Source organism: Miscanthus floridulus, chromosome 2 (assembly GCF_019320115.1).
Source record: "Miscanthus floridulus cultivar M001 chromosome 2, ASM1932011v1, whole genome shotgun sequence".
NCBI classification, from domain to species: domain Eukaryota; kingdom Viridiplantae; phylum Streptophyta; class Magnoliopsida; order Poales; family Poaceae; genus Miscanthus; species Miscanthus floridulus.
Window position 1 is genome coordinate 128,238,656 of NC_089581.1, and position 20,837 is coordinate 128,259,492.

The following is a 20,837-nucleotide window of genomic DNA, read 5'->3' on the forward strand; positions in this document are numbered from 1 at the left end:
TTTTCTTTAATCTAAACAAGGCCATGCTTCCAGTACAACCCCGTCGCTGCCCACAGCACTCTACCCCACCTTGTCAGAAACGCTCCTGTACCTGTACGTAAACCGCCCAACTGGCCAACTCCGAGGATCCCTCCCGCTGCAGCACAAAAGTACCGCGGGCCCACACGTCCAGCCATATCTCCAAGCTCTCCAAGCCCGTCCCGCTACCATTTTCCGGGTCCGTCCGACGTCCGGCCAACAACACCCACTACGATACGACGAGTCCACAGCCTCCTCGCGCCATGGCCCGCGCCACCAACGCCCACCACCACCTCCTCCTCCTCCTCGGCCTCTCCCTCGCGGCCGCCGCGTGGGCGCACGGCGGAGGTGGGGACTCTGACTCCGACGACGCCGACGCGGGGGATGATGGGGGCGCCTCCCGGCCTGACCTGCGCGCGCGGGGGCTGGTGGAGGCCAAGCTGTGGTGCCTGGCGGTGGTGTTCGCGGGCACGCTGCTGGGCGGGGTGTCCCCCTACTTCATGCGCTGGAACGAGGCGTTCCTCGCGCTGGGCACGCAGTTCGCGGGCGGCGTCTTCCTCGGCACCGCGCTCATGCACTTCCTCAGCGACGCCAACGAGACGTTCGGGGACCTGCTCCCCGACAGCGGCTACCCCTGGGCGTTCATGCTCGCCTGCGCCGGCTACGTCGTCACCATGTTCGCAGACGTCGCCATCTCCTACGTCGTCTCACGGGGCCGCACCGCCGGTTCCCCCGGCCCCGCTGAAGGTCAGTAACAAGAGTCACGTGTCAGCTCTCATCAGCTTGTGCCTTGTGGTAGTACGACTGTACGAGTCGAGTAGGAACAGCCTCTGTTCGTTCTGTTCTGATTTCTGACAGTTGGGGTTGGGCTGGACGGTGTACTGACTGCCGTGAATGTGGCGGCTGGGGGTTTGGTTCAATGCGCTCACCACTGCCACTTTTTCCTGTTGCCGGGTGGGTGCAACTAGCACAGGCTGCAAAATTCAGATCGGTGCTGGTGGGGACTAGGGGAGTCGGGGTTCTTGCCTTTGCCTCTTGGCCTCTTGGGATAAATTTACTCTTTTTATTCATTGCTATGCTAGTGTACTGTAGTACATGCACTACTGCACCACCGCCTAACCTAAACCAATTGCTAATGCTTATTGCAAAATGGAAATGGTTGAGCTCAGACTCTTGTTTCTGTCTGATTTCACGTTGTAAGATCACGTGAAAGCAAGGCAGACTGCAAGTTCAGGTTTACACAGTTTGCAGCAATCCTATTCTTGAGAGTTTTATTTTCCTTCATATGTAGTAGCGAGATTGATTAATTAATGGAACACATAGTTAGAGTAGTGGATCGAAACAGAAATCTCGACGTTGTGACAAACTGAGAGTTATCCAGTTCACCTCTGTGTGGAATCAATCTATGCTCAACTCTGAATAGCCAGTCATCAGCGGAAGTCTGTCTGTCCCTCTCTACAGTACTGTATATTCATTGCCATATTTTCTCTGTATTGAAATTTTAGGATGCTTAGACTTCTACGATTCATTCTCTCTTTTTGACACTTTCAATAGGGCTGGAGGAGGGCAAGATGGGAGCCACAAATGGCACAATCTCTGATCCCACGCCACCTGTAAGTTACTACATGCTGCTTCAGTTTCTGAATTCATTATTTGACCATGACAACACCTGCTCTTGCAACAACAATATATGAGAACGAGCACGTAGCTCGGTGGCTAGCTTCTCCGGTGCGAGAGCTGCCCGCCCGAGTTCGATCCCTGGGATCGCAACTCAAAATCTGAGTGTAGTTGTAGGTTTATTTGTACATGGGTGGTGTGAGTAGTGTGCGTGTATTGTGTGGGCGTGCGTTGTTTGTACACGGGTGGTTTGTTTGTACACGCGTGTACAGAATCTTGTGACCTTTGTCACCATTTGATTTGGGTTCTTCGCGTGCAGGAGACGCACGGATCTGATCACTCGGCCGCATCCATGCTGCGCAACGCGAGCACCATCGGTGACAGCGTGCTGCTCATAGTCGCCCTCTGCTTCCACTCCGTCTTCGAAGGCATCGCCATCGGGGTCGCCAGTAAGGCTAAGCCAGATAGAGATAGGGATATACATATACGGATGCTTTGTTCCCTGCGTTGTTCCCTTCCAACTTGCAGATGACGCGTAGAAATTTCTTTACGTTCATTCCGGGGCTATCAGCAGACGTCACCGTCATGTCACGGGCTAAGCTGCCAAACTTAGTTTAGTCTGAGTACTGAGTAGAAGATTAGATGCCCAACGTTTGGCACAAATGAGATGCATGACTTGGACGTATGGCATACTTGCTAGGAAGGATGGACTCAATCTGAAGTCTCAACTGAACACCGGTTACGTTAGTTCTTAGCTTGATTCTAGTGATAGATGTCATGGTTGTGACTAAGACCAAGTGGAATCTGTCCTTGGCTCTCTTGTCAAATTTGCGCTAGTGTCTCGCTGTTCGGTCAGAGCGAAAAGAGCCTACAGATTCAGCACAACCAGAATAATAGGCTGATCATTCTTCCAAACCAACCGTCTTTGCTGACCTTTCCTGATATTTGTCCGCACGATGTTTCAGTTCAGTCGTTGTCATGCATACTTTTACTTGTTCTGAATCTTAGGTTTAAATGTCCATCCGGACGCTCTGAAGTTGTCTTCCTGACATGCCCTTCAGCGTCCACTTCAACAGTCCGAATGTCAAGATCACCATTTCGTATGAATTCTGAAGGCATTTCAGCTGCTCTCTTCCTTAGCATTTCGGAACCCGTTTCAATCAATTTAAACCGAGAGGCTGATATTGTTTGAAAATCAGTGCACAATTCTGAGTTTCTCGTAACATAGCATCTCCAATTCTTGGTTGAGCTTAACAGTTGCAGAACATTGCTAAGTGCTAGTGACTGTCTGAGACTCCGACCTTATTACGAAACTAATTATTCAACCTGCAGAGACGAAGGCTGACGCATGGAAGGCGCTGTGGACCATCAGCTTGCACAAGATCTTCGCGGCCATCGCCATGGGAATCGCGCTGCTCCGGATGCTCCCCAACCGGCCCCTCCTCTCCTGCTTCGCCTACGCCTTCGCGTTCGCCATCTCCAGCCCCATCGGCGTCGGCATCGGCATCATCATCGACGCCACCACGCAGGGCCGGGTGGCCGACTGGATCTTCGCCGTCTCCATGGGCCTCGCCACGGGCGTCTTCGTCTATGTCTCCATCAGCCACCTCCTCTCCAAAGGGTACCGGCCCCGGAGGCCCGTCGCCGTCGACACGCCCGTCGGGAGGTGGCTCGCCGTCGTGCTCGGCGTGGCTGTCATCGCCGTCGTCATGATATGGGACACCTGACCTCATGAGAGACATCATACACGTACGGGTGGATTGTTCTGGGCGGGGGTGGTTCTTCATTCTTGCACGAGGGATCGGATATATTGTCGCAGACTCTTTTTAGCATATATACTCTACAACACTACACACGGTATATACACATTCGTGATTCGTAACAAATTTCATTACTTCTTGGGTTCTCAACTTGGGAGCTAAGTGGCTGCCGGAGAACTTATCCTTTGAGGTAGATCATCTCGAGGCAAGGTTAGGGGTTAGGGCGTCCTCAATGGTATGAGCAAATCGGCAGCAACATCAACTCTCGAAACAACAACAAATGCTGTTCCCAAAAAAAAATTGCAAGCCCAGCTGGCGCGACCTGGATTAGCTAGTGCACTAGAAAAACTCTGCGCGGCTTTGCCACACCCTCCTTGGAATTCGCCGCTAGCATTTTTTTTAAAAAAAAATTGCTGCAAAAGGTTTAGCAATTGAGCTATTAGATTAGATTTATGATGATGACTTTGAAGTCGAGCTAAGTTGTACAGTAGTTAGCAGAGAAGAATACAATAGCATCTTGAACATTACTGAGACCATGGTCACATCATAGCAATCCGGTTCCTTGAGTCTCCTGATGCGACCTGATCATCAAATTAGTGATGGTAAATGTAATGACATTCAATTCGGATTTCCTAGTATGGATTCATACGCATTGCTCTCACTAAATTGTGCAACTTCATAGCTAGTGTTACACAGTGCCATAAATGCACCTTGTTGATCTACTACCTGGTACAGATCCAGTGACCAACCAGTTTCATAATTTCATCAAACACTTCAAAGCCCCCAAAATGCACCTCCTGGGGATCTTATCAGCAATAGATCTTCAGGTCCTCAGGCCACAGGTATTTGCGAAACTACTAATTCGCCTTTGACCTGCCACCTCTGTTGCTCACGGCATTCTCTTCCTGCACAAGGTGACTGGAAATAAGAAAATCGTGCTGATAACCCTTATTTAATGTTTCTGAGCAATATGTTTAGTGCACAGTCGTTGAGTCCCAAGAATAAACCAGATCAGTTAGGGGCCTAGGGTCAGTGCAAACTATCCACGTTCTGGTGTAGATTGAGCATCTGATATGTCATATATATTCTGTACTTAGATACTTGATCATGTAGGCTGGTCAAAGATAGATGGATTGTTTATGAAACTATACCAAACAGAGCGTGGGTACAAGACAATGTGCAAACCGAACCATTCACAATATCACTATCAGTTTCACCAAAAATGCTGACGGTGCTGTGCCAAAATAATTCACATTAAAGAAGAGAAGCAATTTGCAGGTAAGCAGAAACTTGCACCGCATTGCAATCAAAGCATCATAATCTGTACCACCATTTCAACAAGATTGTGAATTCTATGCTTTGAGTCATCAGTTCCATCAGTCATTAGGTTCAAATAGCATCTCTGATGAAAATATAAACCACAACCAATGTTGTCAGGCATCATATGAATTCGGACCATTGCTCGAAAATGGGATAGAAATGCATGCCTTGGCTTCATAACAATATTCGGTTTGAAGTGGAATGAGTTGACATGGTAAGAAGTGTCACTCTCACAAAATAAGGGAAAACGCAGAATGCATTGTAGTTTACTTAAAACATAAGGCTTTTGGAAGCAATTAAGGTGAGATACAGTTTTTGGGCATACCTCATTCTCATTCAATGTCTGCTCGGGTTCAAGTTTGTGGGTTGACATTCGGGCAATCTCAGAGACAGCTGCATCACGGACCTGCACATCATCACCAGCAAGTTCCTTGTATGCAGCCTCAAACGCCTCCTGCCAGAACCGTGGAAGCCGTACCTCATCACTGGTACGTGTGTACATGTCTCACATTCGTCCCACTAATTTCTCCCTCTCCTCCATCTCCTGGTCATATTGTAAGACAAGCATAAGCATCCACGCAAGAAATACAGCATTGAAGTATGCCTTTCGTGCTTTATGCTAGACAAGACAACAGTGAATCAGGTAATCAACCATTCAATCATTTTAACAATTTTGAAGTGTGGTACTGGACTAGTGGACTTGGTACCAGAGAACCATATAAAGCAATGAAAATTTATTATTTGTAAAAGGGCGTACCCAGTGCAGAGAGCTCCCGCTCTGTGCGGGGTCTGGGAGGCAAGCCTTGCCCTCGCCTGTGCAATGCGAGGAGACCGCGACTCGAACCCGGGATCTTTCGCTCATAGGCGGTAAGACTCTATCGCTTGCACCAGGCCCGCCCTTCTAAGATCAAATAAAGCATACAAAGACACCTGGCTGTATTTATGTGGCACACCAATGAATCCTAAAATTAGTGACATGCTAAGGTTGTTTACTAACCAAGTTCAACCAATGTGATCTTGATGGTACACCAATGAATCCTAAAATTAGTTGATTTGCTACAAACCATTTCTGCTTTCAGGGATCATATTCAGCAGCCTTTCTTTATGGAAACCATTTCTGCGGGGCCATTTGGGTTGCCAGGAATGACATTATCTTCAGAAATCTTCAACATTCAGTGGGCTCTTGCAAATTTACCTTTCGAAAGGAGTTAGCTCTAGTTAAGCTAAGAGCTAGAGATAATTATCAGCCTATGTTTGATCAATGGCTAGACAGCTTTGTATAATTTTCATGATTTTCTTTGTGTCATTTGTGTCCTAAGTTTAGAGCTTGGCTCTTTGTAACTTTTTTTTTCAAGTTTATATATTAATAAAAGTCCAGTAGGGGGCAACCTAATGGAGACGGGGATCCCGATCTTCCGTCAGGTGATGGTAACTATCGTTGTGGTGGAGAATGACACACCGATCCGGCTTCAGATCGAAAGATCGAACCCTACAATCTTAGCACCACAGCTCCTCTGGTTATCAACCGAGTCACGGACCAGGTTGACCTCGCCAAGAAGGCTAATCCCTGCCTGCGCAACGAAGAACACAAGCAAGAACAAGAAAGAACGCAACCAAATTGCAAATGTATGATTAATCTCACGAGTTGGGGTCTCATAAACCGAAGAACGGCGAAATTGTTTCTTGACAGAATAATCTAAGCAAAACCCAAACCCTAATGGAGGGGCGGCGGCTGTTTATGAAGACTCTAGGGTCGTGCAAGACCCCTGGACGCGCCCCTAATGGGCCTAAACTCGATACACGGTCCAACGGACCAAAAGACGGTGTCGCAGCACCCTGACAGATTCTGGACGCTGACTTGTTTCGACGATTCCTGTTGATTCCGAACAGCTTTTGACGTGAAACCACTTGGATTGGCTTCCTTATCAAATTATCTTTCCATCCATATGTGGATCATCGAAAACGGAGTCCGGATACGTCCTGGGCGACCAGTTTAAGACAGACTGGTCCTGGAGACCGAGGCAGACTCGAATTCGTGTTGGACTGGGCCTCCGGCTTGTGTTGGACGTCCTTGGTGGTCATCATCACCTCCTCCACGTCCTCTTAGTCCCTCTTGACCCTCTCCAATGTTCCTAAGCAATATAACATCATTAGGTAGTAGTCTATTCTCAAAAGTATGAAAATGATCGCTTAAGAACGAGCTCACATGTAAATTGAGTTGACGCATTCGAGCCCGGGTCATTGGACCTTGCATGACGGTTGGAGGATCAGCTGGTACATCCAAAGGAGTGATGTCCTCATCATCCTCCCCCGCTTGAATTGGAGTCGTCCTCAACTCAAGCTCATCTTCTTCTCCCAAATAAGGTTTCAAATCTGCAATGTTAAATGTGGGACTAACCCCGAACTCGGGTGGCAACTCAAGTTTGTATGCATTATCATTTATTTTCTCAATAATCTTATAAGGACCAGCTGCTCTTGGCATTAATTTAGACTTACGTAGCTCAGGAAATCTATCTTTTCTTAAATGTAACCAAACCAAATCACCCGGTTCAAGTTTAATCTCTTTTCTACCTTTACTACCAGCAATTCTATACTTTTTATTCATGCTTTCAATATTTGCTTTAGTTGTTTCATGCAACTTACGAATAAAATCAGCACGCTCTCTAGCATCACTATGTATTCTCTCAGTGGTAGGTAAAGGCAAAAGATCAATAAGAGCACGGGGGTTAAAACCATACACTACCTGAAAAGGACTTACCTTGGTGATGGAATGTTCCGCCCTGTTATATGCAAACTCCACATGCGGCAAACACTCTTCCCACATCTTCAAATTGCGCTTCAAAATGGCTCTCAACATGGTGGACAATATTCGATTCACAACCTCAGTTTGCCCATCAGTTTGGGGGTGACATGTTGTAGAAAACAACAGCTTGGTCCCCAATTTATTCCACAATGTGCGCAAAAAATAACTCAAGAATTTTGCATCACGATCTGAAACAATAGTAGAAGGCATACCATGCAAGCGAACAATTTCTTGAAAGAAAAGGTCAGCAATATGAATATCATCGTCGCTCTTATGACAAGGAATAAAATGTGCCATCTTAGAAAAATGATCAACCACCACAAAAATACTATCCCTCCCCCTCTTAGTCCTTGGCAATCCCAACACAAAATCCATAGATATATCTGCCCAAGAAGTAGAAGGAACATGAAGAGGCATGTACAAACCATATGGGTTCAAACGCGACTTAGCTTTTTGACATGTGGCACACCGAGCCACGTACCGCTCCACATCACGCCTCATCCTAGGCTAAAAGAAGTGTGTGGACAGCACCTCCTCCGTCTTCTTAGCACCAAAATATCCCATCAATCCGCCTCCATGTGCCTCCTGCAACAACAAAAGATGAACGGAACCAACTAGAATGCATAGGCGGTTAGCTCTAAATAAAAATCCATCGCTGATCATAAACTTATTCCATGTGCGTCCCTCTCTATAATTAAGCAACACATCCTTAAAATCAGGATCAAGCGCATATTGTTCTTTAATAGATTGAAGACCAAAAATCCGGCAATCAAGTTGAGACAGACAGCAATATTGAATAAATGTCCAGAGCACTTGTCCTAGTTGCTGGCCTATACGTGTTCCTATCACCAGTTGTGATAAACAAGAGAGGAAACAAGGATGAAAGGAAACAAGTATTAAAGGTAGCAATGGATATGAACAAAGCAAAAGGTACCACAAACAATAGAGCTATTGAGTATTCCTTATGTGTTCCTTTTCGATATCTTCTATTCTCTTTTACTATTTTTTTTCTTTTATTTTTTTTGTCCAATCTTTTTTTTCTTGCTTTTGCTCTTTTGATATTTTTTTCTCAGCAAGGAGCACACAAGAATAAACCACAAAAAATTTGAGCTCAATTGAATAAAAGATGTGGCCTATAAAAAATTAGGACTGTGCTCTAAAAAGCATACCAAAACTTGTGGGCCCAGAAACTTAATTTTCCTAATTGAATTTCGCAAATCTAATTTTTGCGAACCCAGTAATGCTGGGATGAAATAGATCTAAAATTTTCTGGCGTTCTCCGTAGATATAAAAATTTTCTCGTTTCGAGTTCGGATGCAAAAGTTATGACTGTTTTAAGGAAGCTGCTCGAATCAGGGATTTAGTGGACACAAGATGCAAACCGATGGTGATACGGAATAGCGGCGGGTGAAGGGATCAACACAAGCTAGAAAAGAACACAATCTAAACCAGCAATAAGACTTTGACCTAGGACACAAACTCAACAAAGCAGACTCTGAAACTGAATCATGCAAAGGCTATGGCGCAGATGGTTATAGGATAGGAAACAAATATGGCATTGGACTATGGGATAAAAGCAAAAACACTCGAACTAAGGGTAAGATGCGAACTTGATGGTATACCTGAAGCTCTGATTACCACTTAATGGAGACAGGGATCCCGATCTTCCGTCAGGTGATGGTAACTATCGTTGTGGCGGAGAATGACACACCGATCCGGCTTCAGATCAAAAGATCGAACCCTACAATCTTAGCACCACAGCTCCTCTGGTTATCAACCGAGTCACGGACCAGGTTGACCTCGCCAAGAAGGCTACTCCCTGCCTGCGCAACGAAGAACACAAGCAAGAACAAGAAAGAACGCAACCAAATTGCAAATGTATGATTAATCTCACGAGTTGGGGTCTCACAAACCGAAGAATGGCAAAACTGTTTCTTGACAGAATAATCTAAGCAAAACCCAAACCCTAATGGAGGGGCGGCGGCTGTTTATGAAGACTCTAGGGTCGTGCAAGACCCCTGGACGCGTCCCTAATGGGCCCAAACTCGATACATGGTCCAACGGACCAAAAGACAGTGTCGCAGCACTCTGACAGATTCTGGACGCTGACTTGTTTCGACGATTCCCGTTGATTCCGAACAGCTTTTGATGTGAAACCACTTGGATTGGCTTCCTTATCAAATTATATTTCCATCCATATGTGGATCATCGAAAACGGAGTCCGGATACGTTCTGGACGACCAGTTTAAGGCAGACTGGTCTTGGAGGCCGAGGCAGACTCGAATTCGTGTTGGACTAGGCCTCCGACTTGTGTTGGACGTCCTTGCTGGTCATCATCACCTCCTCCACGTCCTCTTAGTCCCTCTTGACCCTCTCCAATGTTCCTAAGCAAGATAACATCATTAGGTAGTAGTCTATTCTCAAAAGTATGAAAATGATCGCTTAAGAACGAGCTCACATATAAATTGAGTTGACGCATTCGAGCCCGGGTCATTGGACCTTGCATGACGGTTGGAGGATCAGCTGGTACATCCAAAGGAGTGATGTCCTCATCATCCTCCTCCTCTTGAATTGGAGTCGTCCTCGACTCAAGCTCATCTTCTTCTCCCAAATAAGGTTTCAAATTTGCAATGTTAAATGTGGGACTAACCCCAAACTTGGGTGGCAACTCAAGTTTGTATGCATTATCATTTATTTTCTCAATAATCTTATAAGGACCAGCTGCTCTTGGCATTAATTTAGACTTACGTAGCTCAGGAAATCTATCTTTTCTTAAATGTAACCAAACCAAATCACCCGGTTCAAGTTTAATCTCTTTTCTATCTTTACTATCAGCAATTCTATACTTTTCATTCATGCTTTCAATATTTGCTTTAGTTGTTTCATGCAACTTACGAATAAAATCAGCACGCTCTCTAGCATCACTATGTATTCTCTCAGTGGTAGGTAAAGGCAAAAGATCAATAGGAGCACGGTGGTTAAAACTATACACTACCTGAAAAGGACTTACCTTGGTGGTGGAATATTTCGCTCTGTTATATGCAAACTCCACATGCGGCAAACACTCTTTCCACATCTTCAAATTGCGCTTCAAAATGGCTCTCAACATGGTGGACAATGTTCGATTCACAACCTCAGTTTGCCCATCAGTTTGGGGATGACATGTTGTAGAAAACAACAGCTTGGTCCCCAATGTATTCCACAATGTGCGCAAAAAATGACTCAAGAATTTTGCATCACGATCTGAAACAATAGTAGAAGGCATACCATGCAAGCGAATAATTTCTTGAAAGAAAAGGTCAGCAATATGAACAGCATCGTCGCTCTTATGACAAGGAATAAAATGTGCCATCTTAGAAAAATGATCAACCACCACAAAAATACTATCCCTCCCCCTCTTAGTTATTGACAATCCCAACACAAAATCCATAGATATATCTGTCCAAGGAGTAGAAGGAACATGAAGAGGCATATACAAACCATATGGGTTCAAACGCGACTTAGCTTTTTGACATGTGGCACACCGAGCCACGTACCACTCCACATCACGCCTCATCCTAGGCTAAAAGAAGTGTGTGGACAGCACCTTCTCCGTCTTCTTGGCACCAAAATGTCTCATCAATCCGCCTCCATGTGCCTCCTGCAACAACAAAAGACGAACGGAACCAACTGGAATGCACAGGCGGTTAGCTCTAAACAAAAACCCATCGCTGATCATAAACTTATTCCATGTGCGTCCCTCTCTACAATTAAGCAACACATCCTTAAAATCAGGATCAAGCGCATATTGTTCTTTAATGGATTGAAGACCAAAAATCCGACAATCAAGTTGAGACAGACAGCAATATTGAATAAATGTCCAGAGCACTTGTCCTAGTTGCTGGCCTATACTTGTTCCTATCACCAGTTGTGATAAACAAGAGAGGAAACAAGGATGAAAGGAAACAAGTATTAAAGGTAGCAACGGATATGAACAAGGCAAAAGGTACCACAAACAATAGAGCTATTGAGTGTTCCTTATGTGCTCCTTTTCGATATCTTCTATTCTCTTTTACTATTTTTTTTCTTTTATTTTTTTTGTCCAATCTTTCTTTTCTTGCTTTTGCTCTTTTGATATTTTTTTCTCAGCAAGGAGCACACAAGAATAAACCATAAAAAATTTGAGCTCAATTGAATAAAAGATGTGGCCTATAAAAAATTAGGACTGTGCTCTAAAAAGCATACCAAAACTTGTGGGCCCAGAAACTTAATTTTCCTAATCGAATTTCGTAAATCTACTTTTTGCGAACCCAGCAAAGCTGGGATGAAATAGATCTAAAATTTTCTGGCGTTCTCCGTAGATATAAAAATTTTCTCGTTTCGAGTTCGGATGCAAAAGTTATGACTGTTTTAAGGAAGCTGCTCGAATCAGGGATTTAGTGGACACAAGATGCAAACCGATGGTGATACGGAATAGCGGCGGGTGAAGGGATCAACACAAGCTAGAAAAGAACACAATCTAAACCAGCAATAAGACTTTGACCTAGGACACAAACTCAACAAAGCAGACTCTGAAACTGAATCATGCAAAGGCTATGGCGCAGATGGTTATAGGATAGGAAACAAATATGGCATTGGACTATGGGATAAAAGCAAAAACACTCGAACTAAGGGTAAGATGCGAACTTGATGGTATACCTGAAGCTCTGATTACCACTTAATGGAGACAGGGATCCCGATCTTCCGTCAGGTGATGGTAACTATCGTTGTGGCGGAGAATGACACACCGATCCGGCTTCAGATCAAAAGATCGAACCCTACAATCTTAGCACCATAGCTCCTCTGGTTATCAACCGAGTCACGGACCAGGTTGACCTCGCCAAGAAGGCTACTCCCTGCCTGCGCAACGAAGAACACAAGCAAGAACAAGAAAGAACGCAACCAAATTGCAAATGTATGATTAATCTCACGAGTTGGGGTCTCACAAACCGAAGAATGGCAAAACTGTTTCTTGACAGAATAATCTAAGCAAAACCCAAACCCTAATGGAGGGGCGGCGGCTGTTTATGAAGACTCTAGGGTCGTGCAAGACCCCTGGACGCGTCCCTAATGGGCCCAAACTCGATACATGGTCCAACGGACCAAAAGACAGTGTCGCAGCACTCTGACAGATTCTGGACGCTGACTTGTTTCGACGATTCCCGTTGATTCCGAACAGCTTTTGACGTGAAACCACTTGGATTGGCTTCCTTATCAAATTATATTTCCATCCATATGTGGATCATCGAAAACGGAGTCCGGATACGTTCTGGACGACCAGTTTAAGGCAGACTGGTCTTGGAGGCCGAGGCAGACTCGAATTCGTGTTGGACTAGGCCTCCGGCTTGTGTTGGACGTCCTTGCTGGTCATCATCACCTCCTCCACGTCCTCTTAGTCCCTCTTGACCCTCTCCAATGTTCCTAAGCAAGATAACATCATTAGGTAGTAGTCTATTCTCAAAAGTATGAAAATGATCGCTTAAGAACGAGCTCACATATAAATTGAGTTGACGCATTCGAGCCCGGGTCATTGGACCTTGCATGACGGTTGGAGGATCAGCTGGTACATCCAAAGGAGTGATGTCCTCATCATCCTCCTCCTCTTGAATTGGAGTCGTCCTCGACTCAAGCTCATCTTCTTCTCCCAAATAAGGTTTCAAATTTGCAATGTTAAATGTGGGACTAACCCCAAACTTGGGTGGCAACTCAAGTTTGTATGCATTATCATTTATTTTCTCAATAATCTTATAAGGACCAGCTGCTCTTGGCATTAATTTAGACTTACGTAGCTCAGGAAATCTATCTTTTCTTAAATGTAACCAAACCAAATCACCCGGTTCAAGTTTAATCTCTTTTCTACCTTTACTATCAGCAATTCTATACTTTTCATTCATGCTTTCAATATTTGCTTTAGTTGTTTCATGCAACTTACGAATAAAATCAGCACGCTCTCTAGCATCACTATGTATTCTCTCAGTGGTAGGTAAAGGCAAAAGATCAATAGGAGCACGGTGGTTAAAACTATACACTACCTGAAAAGGACTTACCTTGGTGGTGGAATATTCCGCTCTGTTATATGCAAACTCCATATGCGGCAAACACTCTTTCCACATCTTCAAATTGTGCTTCAAAATGGCTCTCAACATGGTGGACAATGTTCGATTCACAACCTCAGTTTGCCCATCAGTTTGGGGATGACATGTTGTAGAAAACAACAGCTTGGTCCCCAATGTATTCCACAATGTGCGCAAAAAATGACTCAAGAATTTTGCATCACGATCTGAAACAATAGTAGAAGGCATACCATGCAAGCGAATAATTTCTTGAAAGAAAAGGTCAGCAATATGAACAGCATCGTCGCTCTTATGACAAGGAATAAAATGTGCCATCTTAGAAAAATGATCAACCACCACAAAAATACTATCCCTCCCCCTCTTAGTTATTGACAATCCCAACACAAAATCCATAGATATATCTGTCCAAGGAGTAGAAGGAACATGAAGAGGCATATACAAACCATATGGGTTCAAACGCGACTTAGCTTTTTGACATGTGGCACACCGAGCCACGTACCACTCCACATCACGCCTCATCCTAGGCTAAAAGAAGTGTGTGGACAGCACCTTCTCCGTCTTCTTGGCACCAAAATGTCTCATCAATCCGCCTCCATGTGCCTCCTGCAACAACAAAAGACGAACGGAACCAACTGGAATGCACAGGCGGTTAGCTCTAAACAAAAACCCATCGCTGATCATAAACTTATTCCATGTGCGTCCCTCTCTACAATTAAGCAACACATCCTTAAAATCAGGATCAAGCGCATATTGTTCTTTAATGGATTGAAGACCAAAAATCCGACAATCAAGTTGAGACAGACAGCAATATTGAATAAATGTCCAGAGCACTTGTCCTAGTTGCTGGCCTATACTTGTTCCTATCACCAGTTGTGATAAACAAGAGAGGAAACAAGGATGAAAGGAAACAAGTATTAAAGGTAGCAACGGATATGAACAAGGCAAAAGGTACCACAAACAATAGAGCTATTGAGTGTTCCTTATGTGCTCCTTTTCGATATCTTCTATTCTCTTTTACTATTTTTTTTCTTTTATTTTTTTTGTCCAATCTTTCTTTTCTTGCTTTTGCTCTTTTGATATTTTTTTCTCAGCAAGGAGCACACAAGAATAAACCATAAAAAATTTGAGCTCAATTGAATAAAAGATGTGGCCTATAAAAAATTAGGACTGTGCTCTAAAAAGCATACCAAAACTTGTGGGCCCAGAAACTTAATTTTCCTAATCGAATTTCGTAAATCTACTTTTTGCGAACCCAGCAAAGCTGGGATGAAATAGATCTAAAATTTTCTGGCGTTCTCCGTAGATATAAAAATTTTCTCGTTTCGAGTTCGGATGCAAAAGTTATGACTGTTTTAAGGAAGCTGCTCGAATCAGGGATTTAGTGGACACAAGATGCAAACCGATGGTGATACGGAATAGCGGCGGGTGAAGGGATCAACACAAGCTAGAAAAGAACACAATCTAAACCAGCAATAAGACTTTGACCTAGGACACAAACTCAACAAAGCAGACTCTGAAACTGAATCATGCAAAGGCTATGGCGCAGATGGTTATAGGATAGGAAACAAATATGGCATTGGACTATGGGATAAAAGCAAAAACACTCGAACTAAGGGTAAGATGCGAACTTGATGGTATACCTGAAGCTCTGATTACCACTTAATGGAGACAGGGATCCCGATCTTCCGTCAGGTGATGGTAACTATCGTTGTGGCGGAGAATGACACACCGATCCGGCTTCAGATCAAAAGATCGAACCCTACAATCTTAGCACCATAGCTCCTCTGGTTATCAACCGAGTCACGGACCAGGTTGACCTCGCCAAGAAGGCTACTCCCTGCCTGCGCAACGAAGAACACAAGCAAGAACAAGAAAGAACGCAACCAAATTGCAAATGTATGATTAATCTCACGAGTTGGGGTCTCACAAACCGAAGAATGGCAAAACTGTTTCTTGACAGAATAATCTAAGCAAAACCCAAACCCTAATGGAGGGGCGGCGGCTGTTTATGAAGACTCTAGGGTCGTGCAAGACCCCTGGACGCGTCCCTAATGGGCCCAAACTCGATACATGGTCCAACGGACCAAAAGACAGTGTCGCAGCACTCTGACAGATTCTGGACGCTGACTTGTTTCGACGATTCCCGTTGATTCCGAACAGCTTTTGACGTGAAACCACTTGGATTGGCTTCCTTATCAAATTATATTTCCATCCATATGTGGATCATCGAAAACGGAGTCCGGATACGTTCTGGACGACCAGTTTAAGGCAGACTGGTCTTGGAGGCCGAGGCAGACTCGAATTCGTGTTGGACTAGGCCTCCGGCTTGTGTTGGACGTCCTTGCTGGTCATCATCACCTCCTCCACGTCCTCTTAGTCCCTCTTGACCCTCTCCAATGTTCCTAAGCAAGATAACATCATTAGGTAGTAGTCTATTCTCAAAAGTATGAAAATGATCGCTTAAGAACGAGCTCACATATAAATTGAGTTGACGCATTCGAGCCCGGGTCATTGGACCTTGCATGACGGTTGGAGGATCAGCTGGTACATCCAAAGGAGTGATGTCCTCATCATCCTCCTCCTCTTGAATTGGAGTCGTCCTCGACTCAAGCTCATCTTCTTCTCCCAAATAAGGTTTCAAATTTGCAATGTTAAATGTGGGACTAACCCCAAACTTGGGTGGCAACTCAAGTTTGTATGCATTATCATTTATTTTCTCAATAATCTTATAAGGACCAGCTGCTCTTGGCATTAATTTAGACTTACGTAGCTCAGGAAATCTATCTTTTCTTAAATGTAACCAAACCAAATCACCCGGTTCAAGTTTAATCTCTTTTCTACCTTTACTATCAGCAATTCTATACTTTTCATTCATGCTTTCAATATTTGCTTTAGTTGTTTCATGCAACTTACGAATAAAATCAGCACGCTCTCTAGCATCACTATGTATTCTCTCAGTGGTAGGTAAAGGCAAAAGATCAATAGGAGCACGGTGGTTAAAACTATACACTACCTGAAAAGGACTTACCTTGGTGGTGGAATATTCCGCTCTGTTATATGCAAACTCCATATGCGGCAAACACTCTTTCCACATCTTCAAATTGTGCTTCAAAATGGCTCTCAACATGGTGGACAATGTTCGATTCACAACCTCAGTTTGCCCATCAGTTTGGGGATGACATGTTGTAGAAAACAACAGCTTGGTCCCCAATGTATTCCACAATGTGCGCAAAAAATGACTCAAGAATTTTGCATCACGATCTGAAACAATAGTAGAAGGCATACCATGCAAGCGAATAATTTCTTGAAAGAAAAGGTCAGCAATATGAACAGCATCGTCGCTCTTATGACAAGGAATAAAATGTGCCATCTTAGAAAAATGATCAACCACCACAAAAATACTATCCCTCCCCCTCTTAGTTATTGACAATCCCAACACAAAATCCATAGATATATCTGTCCAAGGAGTAGAAGGAACATGAAGAGGCATATACAAACCATATGGGTTCAAACGCGACTTAGCTTTTTGACATGTGGCACACCGAGCCACGTACCACTCCACATCACGCCTCATCCTAGGCTAAAAGAAGTGTGTGGACAGCACCTTCTCCGTCTTCTTGGCACCAAAATGTCTCATCAATTCGCCTCCATGTGCCTCCTGCAACAACAAAAGACGAACGGAACCAACTGGAATGCACAGGCGGTTAGCTCTAAACAAAAACCCATCGCTGATCATAAACTTATTCCATGTGCGTCCCTCTCTACAATTAAGCAACACATCCTTAAAATCAGGATCAAGCGCATATTGTTCTTTAATGGATTGAAGACCAAAAATCCGACAATCAAGTTGAGACAGACAGCAATATTGAATAAATGTCCAGAGCACTTGTCCTAGTTGCTGGCCTATACTTGTTCCTATCACCAGTTGTGATAAACAAGAGAGGAAACAAGGATGAAAGGAAACAAGTATTAAAGGTAGCAACGGATATGAACAAGGCAAAAGGTACCACAAACAATAGAGCTATTGAGTGTTCCTTATGTGCTCCTTTTCGATATCTTCTATTCTCTTTTACTATTTTTTTTCTTTTATTTTTTTTGTCCAATCTTTCTTTTCTTGCTTTTGCTCTTTTGATATTTTTTTCTCAGCAAGGAGCACACAAGAATAAACCATAAAAAATTTGAGCTCAATTGAATAAAAGATGTGGCCTATAAAAAATTAGGACTGTGCTCTAAAAAGCATACCAAAACTTGTGGGCCCAGAAACTTAATTTTCCTAATCGAATTTCGTAAATCTACTTTTTGCGAACCCAGCAAAGCTGGGATGAAATAGATCTAAAATTTTCTGGCGTTCTCCGTAGATATAAAAATTTTCTCGTTTCGAGTTCGGATGCAAAAGTTATGACTGTTTTAAGGAAGCTGCTCGAATCAGGGATTTAGTGGACACAAGATGCAAACCGATGGTGATACGGAATAGCGGCGGGTGAAGGGATCAACACAAGCTAGAAAAGAACACAATCTAAACCAGCAATAAGACTTTGACCTAGGACACAAACTCAACAAAGCAGACTCTGAAACTGAATCATGCAAAGGCTATGGCGCAGATGGTTATAGGATAGGAAACAAATATGGCATTGGACTATAGGATAAAAGCAAAAACACTCGAACTAAGGGTAAGATGCGAACTTGATAGTATACCTGAAGCTCTGATTACCACTTAATGGAGACGGGGATCCCGATCTTCCGTCAGGTGATGGTAACTATCGTTGTGGCGGAGAATGACACACCGATCCGACTTCAGATCAAAGATCGAACCCTACAATCTTAGCACCACAGCTCCTCTGGTTATCAACCGAGTCACGGACCAGGTTGACCTCGCCAAGAAAGCTACTCCCTGCCTGCACAACGAAAAACACAAGCAAAAACAAGAAAGAACGCAACCAAATTATAAATATATGATTAATCTCACGAGTTGGGGTCTCACAAACCGAAGAATGGCGAAACTGTTTCTTGACAGAATAATCTAAGCAAAACCCAAACCCTAATGAAGGGGCGGCGGCTGTTTATGAAGACTCTAGGGTCGTGCAAGACCCCTGGACGTGCCCCTAATGGGCCCAAACTCGATACATGGTCCAACGGACTAAAAGACGGTGTCGCAGCATCCTGACAGATTCTGGACGCTGACTTGTTTCGACGATTCCCGTTGATTCTGAACAGCTTTTGACGTGAAACCACTTGGATTGGCTTCCTTATCAAATTAGCTTTCCATCCATATGTGGATCATCGAAAACGGAGTCCGGATACGTCCTGAGCGACCAGTTTAAAGCAGACTGGTCCTGAAGGCCAAGGCAGACTCGAATTCATGTTGGACTGAGCCTCCGGCTTGTGTTGGACGTCCTTGCTGGTCATCATCACCTCCTCCACGTCCTCTTAGTCCCTCTTGACCCTCTCCAATGTTCCTAAGCAAGATAACATCATTAGGTAGTAGTCTATTCTCAAAAGTATGAAAAGGATCGCTTAAGAACGAGCTCACCTGTAAATTGAGTTGACGCATTCGAGCCCGGATCATTGGACCTTGCATGACGGTTGAAGGATCAGCTGGTACATCCAAAGGAGTGATGTCCTCATCACAACCCCTCCTGTTTCATAAAAATAAAAAGTGATCTTGATGGTAACTCTGGACACCTGGCAACCACTCAGTAATGGGTATTCCGCAGGCAGTCTTGTTGAATTGAATTCAGACCAAATACGAAATCTGAATATGGTAGGCTCAGTATCGCTCGCAGTACAAGATTTGCGCTTCCACTACCCAGGGGGGGAATTTGTAACAGGCTGGTTTACGGCGAGATTTTTTCAAAACCCTAACTGAATCTTTCATGTTCTTCTTAAGATAAAGTTGGCAAAATAGCAACATTCTTGGACAAGTGAGTCGAACCTACAAAGCTGGTAAGGAGTATATCTAATACTCAGTATTGTATATCGTTTTGCCTGTGTTTTCTCACGGATAGTCTAATAAACAAACTCACCAAGTTCAATCAATTGCAAAATTCCCCTGGCATTCATCTGAAACTACCTGAACTTGGCAGGACTACAGGCTAAACCAATTGTTCAGTTTCAGTTTCACCAAGCCTTTGCCCCCATATATGTTGGGTAATCATTCCCCGAAACTGAAAGGAGGAGGACGAAAGGAACGATCTCCTCCTGAATTCAACGCAAACTCCAGCTGACAGGAGATTAACCCCGTCACGCAAATAGTCGATGGCACACATTCACGCAGTATATAACAAATCAGACAGAAGAAAACAGCATGCAGGGATCTCTCCCGAGGGAAGCGGCCGGCCGGGCGGGCAAAGGTAGAAGGGAGCGTGCGTACGTACGAGGGAATCGAGGTCCTCGGCGAGCGGGACGTCCAGGTCCCCATAGACGGAGGCGAGGTCGCCCGAGGAGGACCAGCGGAGCGAGACGGAGGCGGCGGACATGGACCAGAGCGCGAGGAGCGCGATGGCGGCCAAGGCCCAGACCTTGTACCGGCCCTTCCCGAGGAGCACCGCCTCCGCGCCGCCGGCCGCGCAAGCGGGCATGGTGATCTTGGTCGCTGGCACCGGAGACGCGGCGCAGTCGGCTGGCACGGCCTTCATCCCGGCGTCGGTGGTGGTGGTGGAGACTGGAGAGCGGGACTGCGGGAGGGAGAGGACCCGTGGTGAGCTGCGTTTTGTAATTAGCAGCTGCGCTTAGTGAGGTTGGCCCCGTGGGCCCCGCCTAGTTCCGGTGGTACACCACCGGCTCACCACGAGCAGCACCAGCAGCTCTGCTGCGCTCGTCATTTCGTCAGTGGAAACCCAACGGCAACGGTTAGTGCGGTGCTCCGGTTCGACCCGAATCGGATCAGTATCACGCCCCTCAGACCAACTCCAGAAAGAGAACTCAAATTAGAGCCCTTAGGGCACGTACATCGCGTCTCTAGGAGCCGTCTCCCTGAGGCAAAATTTACAGAAAGCACCCTTATAGGCAATAGACAGGCCAAGGCCGTCGTCTCACGAGACGACGGGGCGGGCTCGTGCTCCCGTACCAAATCGACGCTCAGAAACCCGTTGTACCTATCCCGTCTATGTAGCAACAGATCCAGTAGATCCCATGTGGCACCGGTACAGGAGAAGAAACGCACGAGCTCTAAAACAGGAGATGTACATTGCCCTACCCATTGCCCCTTGCTGACGCCGGCCCGAGGTC

General features: G+C 44.9%; 1 protein-coding gene and 1 pseudogene across 1 annotated transcript; one reads left to right on the forward strand and one right to left on the reverse strand.

Annotated features, from left to right (window-relative positions):
* The first annotated feature begins 148 nt into the window (after window positions 1–148).
* LOC136529488 (zinc transporter 2-like) lies at window positions 149–3,503 on the forward strand. The gene is made up of 4 exons (XM_066522565.1): window positions 149–765; window positions 1,573–1,631; window positions 1,955–2,084; window positions 2,968–3,503. The coding sequence occupies exons 1-4, from the start codon at window positions 282–284 to the stop codon at window positions 3,360–3,362; spliced, it is 1,068 nt and encodes a 355-aa protein (XP_066378662.1). The 5' UTR covers window positions 149–281; the 3' UTR covers window positions 3,363–3,503.
* A 297-nt stretch (window positions 3,504–3,800) lies between these two features.
* LOC136529498 (uncharacterized) lies at window positions 3,801–20,401 on the reverse strand (annotated as a pseudogene).
* Window positions 20,402–20,837: the final 436 nt, after the last annotated feature.

Coding starts and splice junctions, on each gene's coding strand:
- LOC136529488 (XM_066522565.1), top strand. CDS start 282: ATGGCCCGCGCCACCAACGCCCACCACCACCTCCTCCTCCTCCTCGGC. Junction 1,632..1,954: donor TCTCTGATCCCACGCCACCT/GTAAGTTACTAC, acceptor CTTCGCGTGCAG/GAGACGCACGGATCTGATCA. Junction 2,085..2,967: donor CATCGCCATCGGGGTCGCCA/GTAAGGCTAAGC, acceptor TTCAACCTGCAG/AGACGAAGGCTGACGCATGG.